Source organism: Ctenocephalides felis, unplaced genomic scaffold (assembly GCF_003426905.1).
Source record: "Ctenocephalides felis isolate EL2017-DRISC unplaced genomic scaffold, ASM342690v1 CF-g0.4_SCAFFOLD_03573, whole genome shotgun sequence".
NCBI classification, from domain to species: Eukaryota; Metazoa; Arthropoda; class Insecta; order Siphonaptera; family Pulicidae; genus Ctenocephalides; species Ctenocephalides felis.
Window position 1 is genome coordinate 22,631,364 of NW_020539727.1, and position 8,463 is coordinate 22,639,826.

Sequence of the window (8,463 nt, forward strand, 5' to 3'; positions counted from 1 at the left end):
TTTAAAATTTCTCGAATATTTTATTACGGTACGGGAAGTTCCAGCAATTTCCTTTAAGGCACCATGCCATACACCACTAGTTATTCTAGTTTTTTTGTTATCTCAGTACTTTTTATTCCAACATTTCTTACCCCCGTATTTTTTTAACTTAAATAGTAATTTTGATTATAATATCTTTTAAATCCAGTATTTTTTATGCAATATTTATTTAATATCGTTATTTATTATTCTAGTGTTTTTATACTTTAGTATTTTATATATTAGTATTTTATATATTAGTATGTCATCTAATGGTTCGCCCAAACTTTTTACCCTAGTTGTTTTTATTATAGCGTTTTTAAATTTATAGTATTTTTGATTCTAGTATTATTTTCTAATGTAAGATTTTTTTATTTCAGTTATATAAAAGAGAACTATGCCACCAAATTCATCAGAACCCATCGTAGTGGGTCTTTCGAGACCCACTGGCGTCTTAAACGAGACCGACGCTGAATTGCCCGACGGAGGAATCACGGCCGACGTGCAAAAACTCAAAAAAGCAGACAAATTACCAAGGTAATAAATAACTAACAATATATATATATATATATATAATATATATATATATATATATATATATATATATATATTTATATATATACTAGCAAACCCGACGAACTCCGTTTCGCCACCAGATGGTTTCGTGAGAAAAATGAAGAAATTTTTTGTTTGTTTTATATTTGAAAAGAAAAAAAAATGATTTTATTATGCAACAGTAATGAATTTATTTCGATTACAAAAATGAAGTGTTTTTTAGTTGAACTTCTCTAAGTAAATAAAAGTGAATCCGCAAATTATTCGTTTCATAGAAGTGCTCTTTGGTAAACCACATTTTTTGTTTTTTGGTCTGACGTTAACACAAACAAAGCGGATGGTTTTCCAACTCGTATAACTGCCCATGTAAAAAACAATGATTTTCTAAATAATCTATTTGAAATTTATCCCGCAAACACTAAGCGATTGGCCTTGCGACTTGTTATTGCGAACGCAAGCAAATTGCAATTGTTTGAAGTCAAACGGAAGACCAGTCGGAATCATTGGTATGTCACCAAATCGCCAGCAATTTTTGATTGAATGGTGCAATTCAATGCGTGTACATCATTATTCTTTGCGGCAAAAATTGCTCGTTGACTTAACCAAGCATAATTCTGATAATTCTCACTAATGTCATTACTCAAATTTTTAATTACGGTGCGAGAAGTTCCAGCAGATTGCATTAAGGCACGATGCCTTGCACCACTAATTTTCTTAGCTTTAAACCTTGCGGAGCCCGAGACCTTTCCAACGAATGCAAAATTGTCAAAATCGATTCTGGAGTTATTTCGTCAGGAAGGAAAATCCGACTTATTGTTATATATATAGAAGATATATATATATATTTCAATTAGTAAAAATTATTTAAGGACTTAAATCGGTCCACTATAGTACCTACTATCACGAGTATCATATTGAAGAAATTTATGTTTTATCCCGAATGTTTAATTTTTTTGTCGAAATTTGTACTTTGTAAAATATGTATTTTGCTAATTATTATTACTGTTATTATTATTTTTTTAGAAAATTGGTTTGGAGAAACATCTTAGCTTTTGCCTACCTGCACGTCGCCGCCTTATATGGAGCTTGGCTCATGTTAACAAGCGCCAAGTGGACAACTTGCGCTTTCGGTAAGGAATTTTCGGAAAATTTTGGAAAATATATACATTAGGGTGGTCCTTAATATGGACATTTTCGAAATTGAAATGACAATTCTCTGAAAGTTTTAGCTCCTAATATTAACTTTTAGATAGTGCGCAATTCAATCAAACTTCGTATGGAAATAGCATGGAAAAAATCTTGAAAATTAAAAAAAAAAATTGTTAGGTATAACTTAGCGACAAATGAATGAGTTTTATTCATTCATTTGTTCGCTAAATTACATCTAAAAAACATTTTTAAAATTTTTGAAAATTTTTCCATGCTATTTCCACACAAAACTTTGATTGAATTGCGCACTATCTAAACGTTAATATTAAGAGCTAAAACTTTCCGAGAATTGTTTTTTATCAATTTGGAACCATTTGAGCACCTGGGAGCAAGGAAATTCGAAAATGTCCATATTAAGGACCACTCTAATATATATATATATATATATATATATATATATATATTATATTATGACCTGTATTTTTTATTTTTAGCCTTATTCCTATACACACTCTCCGGTTTGGGAATTACAGCAGGAGCCCACAGGTTATGGGCCCACAGATCCTACAAAGCAAAGTTACCACTTAGGATTTTATTAGTTGCCATGAACACACTTGCATTCCAAGTAAGTTATGATTTATTTAAAAAAAAGAGTACGTTAAGTAAAAATAAATACATCATGTAACAATTTTGAATTAATGTTTATCAGTAATATGGTAACACTCGCGTGATGCACACATTTATTAGTGTCGTCAATCATTAGACACATTTATATAATGATAAATTATAAATTATAATATTTATAATACCATTAAAAATATGAATAATATTTAAAAACAATAATGTAATTAAAGTCACACTTCAAATATGATATGATCGGTTTGTCATTGTAATTAGCATTTGGTAATGAACCTTTATCAGAGAAATGAAGTAATTGCTGATTAATTTCTATTTTTTAGGATTGCGCCATGCACTGGGCACGCGACCACCGCGTGCACCACAAATACTCCGAAACCGATGCAGATCCTCATAACGCGACCAGAGGGTTCTTTTTTTCGCACATCGGATGGCTTTTGTGCAGAAAGCACCCCGATGTCATCGAAAAGGGTAAAAAATTAGACATCAGCGACCTGAAAGCCGATCCCGTGCTTCGATTCCAGAAAAAGTAATATAATAGACTATATATATATATATATATATATATATATATATATTAACAAAGTCTAGTAATTGGGCATAACATCAATAAAAAACATGAATTTCTTTTAAAAATTTATTTTAAATCCATACGTTTCGGCTATAATCCTAGCCTTCATTCAGTGGAAACTAAAAATAAAATTAAAACTAAAACAATTGAATTGGAGTGAAAAGAAAAAATAAAATGGTAAATAGTACTCACAATTAGTTTATCTTAGTATTAAATTGGAAAATTTTAATAATCCATGGCATCAGGATTTGGTAATACACTACACTATGTATTATAAACATCAAACTTGTAAATACACAATATTTTCAACAAAATACTAATTTAAAAAATCACAATTGGATAGTGTGTAATTCGTAGACTGGTTGAAGATATAATGGAGAAAGGACATTTTAAAAAATATTTTTTACCCGCTATGATAATTGATCAATTTAATAACGTCAATAAAAAATTAAAATTTACGGTAGAATTGGAGACAATGAATTCGATAAGTTTCTTAGACATAAAACTTATACGTACTACTGATAACAAACTATTAACAACTTTGTGTAAAAAACCAACTAACTCTGGACGCTACCTTAATTATTTTTCTTATCATCCACTCAAAATAAAAATAGGTACTATAATAAATCTAACTGACCACGCAATACTTCTATCGGACAAAACATTTTGGGACAACAACATCAATTTAGTTACGAAAATTCTAACAAATAACTCGTATCCCTTAAAACTTATAAACTCCGTAACCTTTTGAATAAAATGAACAATTACACAGTACAAAACGATTAACCATACATTAAAAAATTGTATGTTCCTTGGAAAAAACTTTTTTATAAATCCGGACTCCGACTTGTAAACAATTTTAGTACAACGACCAGTACTATTTTTACCAAAATAAAAACCCTTTTTAATATCGAACGACTTAGAAATCTCGTCTATCAAATAAATTGTCTAGATTGTAATTTAATTTACATAGGAGAAACAAGCCAGAACTTAATGAAACGTTTACAACAACATAAAACGATTCAAAAAATCCGATACAATTTAAAACTATGATTGCGGAGCATATTTATACTTTAAAACACAATATGGACTTTTCTAACCCGACTGTACTACAATTCGAACAAAATTTATTCAAACGAAGAATTATAGAAGGATCTTTTTTAACTATTTATAACAATAAATAAACGGAATGAATTTAACACGCTGTGCGACATTATTTAGATAGTATTTCCAAATTTCTCACAAAACAATAAAAACGACGCGCAAAGGATTCGCAATTCGTTCCACATATGTGTAGAATCTTGGTAAAAAATATTTTTTGAAATGTCCTTTCTCCATTATATCTTCAAACAGTCTACGAACAACACATTATCCAATTGTGATTTTTTAAATTAGTATTTTGTGAAAATATTGTGCAATTACAAGTTTAATGTTTATAATACATAGTATAGTGCATTACCATATCCTGATACCATGGATTACTAAAATTTTCCAATTTAACACAGACATTAATTAATTGTAAGTACTATTTTTTATTTTATTTTTTCTTTTCACTCCAATACAATTGTTTTAGTTTTTAATTTTATTTTTAGTTTCCACTGAATGAAGGCTAGGATTATAGCCGAAACGTATGGATTTAAAATAAATTTTTGAAAGAAATTTATGTTTTTTATTGATGTTATGCCCGATTACTAGACTTTGTTAATACATATGTCAACATCAAATTCAGAATCATACAATATATATATATATATATATATATATATACATACATATATATATATATATATATATTTGTCCAACTGATGGTAATTAATTTGTTTTTATATTTTAGATACTACATGACTCTCATGCCTTTGACTTGCTTTATAATCCCAACGTTGATCCCTGTTTACTGGTGGGGCGAAACCTGGGCTAATGCCTGGTTCGTGTCCACCTTGTTCAGGTATACTTTCATCCTGAATGTTACCTGGTTGGTGAACAGTGCTGCACACAAATGGGGCGACAAACCATACGACAAGTAAGTTGAACTAGTGGGGTGTATGGCATCGTGCCTTAAGGCAAATTGCTGGTACTTCTCGCACCGTAATTCGAGAAATTTTAAATGTTTTCAAATATATTACAAATACTGTAACTTTCATTACTGCCTAATTTACACAAAATTGAAAAAGCGCTCCCGTATAGTCACAGTCTAAACGCATTTGTAAATAATTCTGTGCGACATTTTCACTTGTACTGTGCTTAGCTTGGCGGCATTTTCACATTTTTCAATAGTTTTCTCACAAAATTGGAAAAGGCAAAAGCACAAAGGCAAAGCACGACGATTGTTAATGTTCTGGAGATAAATTGATATATGATTTACATTCGATTTGCTCAGATATAACAATAAGATAGCATAAATAATGAAAGTTACAGTATTTGTAATAATATATTTGAAAACGTTTAAAATTTCTCGAATATTTCAAGACAAGAATATTCCTAGACAAGATTTTTGGAATATATTTTTTAAAAATATGACATTTTTTGTAAATGAGTAGAGTTGCTTTTTTAAGGTGATTTTACTATTTCTGGATATTTCAGAATATTGTTCAAATACAAAAAATATAAAACTGACCAAAAGTTTACTAGTAAATTTATGAAAAATCAAATTATTCACAAGGACCCTGGGCTTTCTCCATTATTTTTAAATGATGATGATGATTAATATAACTTTAAGTTAAGAATTTTTTTAAAGTGTGTAGAGTGACTTGGTATATTTGTGTAAATATGACTTTGCTGAAGTATTGCTTAAATGTAAAAAATATAAAAGTGTCTTAAAATCTCATAGGAAATTCTTAAAAATTCATAGAATCCTGTTTTGAAAAAATCCAACTATATTTTGTTCATGTTCTTGGGCTTGTAGTTCATTTCTAAAGCAATATAAGAATAAATAGTCTTTGTAAAGATTTTAGAAAATTTTATCTAGATTTCATTGTCTTCAGACCAAAAAACTCTATCTTAATTCAAAAAATAGTTACGTTAAAAAAACATGAAAAATGAACAGTGCATACTTAAAGGTAACATCAAATGCTTTTTGGTATAAAAATCCACTTATATTTTGTGCATGTTCCCGGGTTTGTAGTTTATTTCTAAAGCTATATACAAAGATATAGTCTTAACAAACTATTTAGGAAATTTTATTTATATTTTATCACCTTCAGACCAAAATTAACTATCTTGATGCAGAAATAAGTTATATTCGCAAAACCCAAAGAAATGTGCTGTCTGTCATCAAAAATTTTGTGAAAACTATTGAAAAATGTGAAAATGCCGCCAAGCTAAGCACAGTATAAGTGAAAATGTGACTATACGGGAGCACTTTATCAATTTTGCTCAGATATAACAAACAAAATAGCAAAAATAATGAAAGTTACAGTATTTGTAATAATATATTTGGAAATATTTAAAATTTCTCGAATATTTCATTACGGTACGGGAAGTTCCAGCAATTTGCCTCAAGGCACCCTTAACACCACTAATTTTCACTTAATCTGGCAGACAGGTAAACACATAATTGATACTATTATAAATATAAATATAAAGATGTCAAACGGAAATCAAAAAATTTTATCAGATCGTATGTTATGAATCAAAGACGAAAAAACTAGAAGAGCGATAGAATAAATTAATAGCTTCCTAAATTCAATGAATTTACACTAAACTTAAGGATTTTGTATGTTTATAATTTTGTTAATGTATTAATATATAGCTATGATAGCCCAAAGAATTAATAAAAACCGTATTAATAATTACATATACATATACAATAATATTAGGTTGTCAAATATCTCCCTTCCGCTTTTTTGCTCTTGGTTTATAATACAAAAAGGCGGAAGGGAGATATTTGACAACAAATTTGACATTTTGATATATATCTATTATTCCTTTACCTTAGAGAGATCAGTCCATCCGAGAACCCCTCAGTGGCGATGTTCGCCCTCGGCGAGGGCTGGCACAACTATCACCACACCTTTCCCTGGGACTACAAAACAGCCGAGTTGGGAAACTATCGAATGAATATGACGACGGCCTTCATCGACTTCTTCGCCAAAATAGGCTGGGCTTACGATCTTAAAACCGTTTCAGACGAGATCATCAAGAAGAGGGTTGAACGCACAGGTGACGGTAGTCATAATTTGTGGGGCTGGGGCGATAAGGAGCAGCCTAAGGAGGAAATCGAAAATGCTATTAGGATTAATAAGAAGGATTAAGTAGATCGAGAAGTAAGGTGATGTGTTGAGAGGAATAGATTTTTTTACTTTTGTTTAAAACTGTTTACTTTGGGATAAAACATAAATTTCTTCAATATGATACTCGTGATAGTTGGTGCTACAATAGGCTGATTTAAGGGGCACAACTAGTGTAACCGCCTAAAAAAAAGGTGATTTTTGGGAATTTATATTAAAAAAAATACTTTATCAATCATTTCAAAATTTTAGGAATATATTTACACGCGTTTTAAGAATACATAGTAAAATTTTTGATGAACAAAATTAAATATTTTTTAAGTTATCGTCGATCTCCAACGGCGCGACAAAAAAACGCCCTTCACTGCTGCAATGATTCCGGCCTTCTACGCGCATGAAATTTAACAAAATAATTCTCATTAAACTAAATAATATTGTCTGTAAAATTAACTACGATAAAGAAAAACAATCAAAAATTGACAAAATGACGGCGTTTTTTTTTAAATCGAATTTTACCCAAAATTTTGGTCCAAAAATTCGATTTTTGATCCGTTCAAAAAATCAATAAGTCATTTTACGGAGAACTATATATAAAACATGTAAAAAAAAATTCGATAGTGATCGGATCATTTGTTTTTGATTAATCGCTCGGAAAATGCCGTTTCGAGAAAAACGCGTTTAAAGATAAAATAATCGTTATACTATATACCATATATATACTCTTTAAATGGCTATGACTCAAAAACTGTTTAGGATATCGATTTAAAATTTTGGTATGTTATTTTTAAATGTGTATAACCTATCGAAATATGAAAAAATTGAAAATTCGATTTTTTGAAAATTTCACACTAGTTGTGCCCCTTAAGAGGGTTGTTCTTTTTTTGTTACAAAACATGCAAGGTATTTGTTTCTGTTTTTCTCGAAGTGTATTTATCATATTGACACGCGTTTTTTTTTTAAACAAAATTACAAAATCATAGAATATTAAGAAATGTTTTATTGTTATTTTTTCGCCGTCATTTTTTAACCAGGGGCCGCCAAAGTCGGCCTTGCAAAACCGATCTCTTTTGCGGTGCCACAGATAAATTCGTTGCGCATCGCCCGAAACAAAAAAAAGAAACTGCGTTGAAGAAGAAGTTTGAATCCAGGAAGAAAAAAATGGCAGCTATTTTAAAAAAAAGTGTTAAAAATTTCCTTTTTTTGCGTAATGTTATCAAGTAGTTTGAGGTAGGGAGACTAGGTATTGCAGTGGTGAACAAATTAAAAAAAAATGCAAGTCCATCCGACTTGTATTTTTTTTTTTAATTT

The 8,463-nt window shown here is 29.9% G+C and overlaps 1 protein-coding gene across 1 annotated transcript in view; it reads left to right on the plus strand.

Moving 5' to 3' along the window:
• The window catches only part of LOC113389240 (acyl-CoA Delta(11) desaturase-like), a 37,386-nt gene extending 30,047 nt beyond the window's left edge, over positions 1-7,339 (plus strand). The window contains exons 2-7 of the mRNA XM_026626299.1: positions 399-555; positions 1,597-1,703; positions 2,217-2,347; positions 2,682-2,887; positions 4,764-4,949; positions 6,864-7,339. Coding sequence (XP_026482084.1) covers positions 416-555; positions 1,597-1,703; positions 2,217-2,347; positions 2,682-2,887; positions 4,764-4,949; positions 6,864-7,179 — 1,086 coding nt within the window. The 5' untranslated portion in view covers positions 399-415 and the 3' untranslated portion in view covers positions 7,180-7,339. The remainder of the gene's footprint in view (positions 1-398; positions 556-1,596; positions 1,704-2,216; positions 2,348-2,681; positions 2,888-4,763; positions 4,950-6,863) is intronic.
• Positions 7,340-8,463: the final 1,124 nt, after the last annotated feature.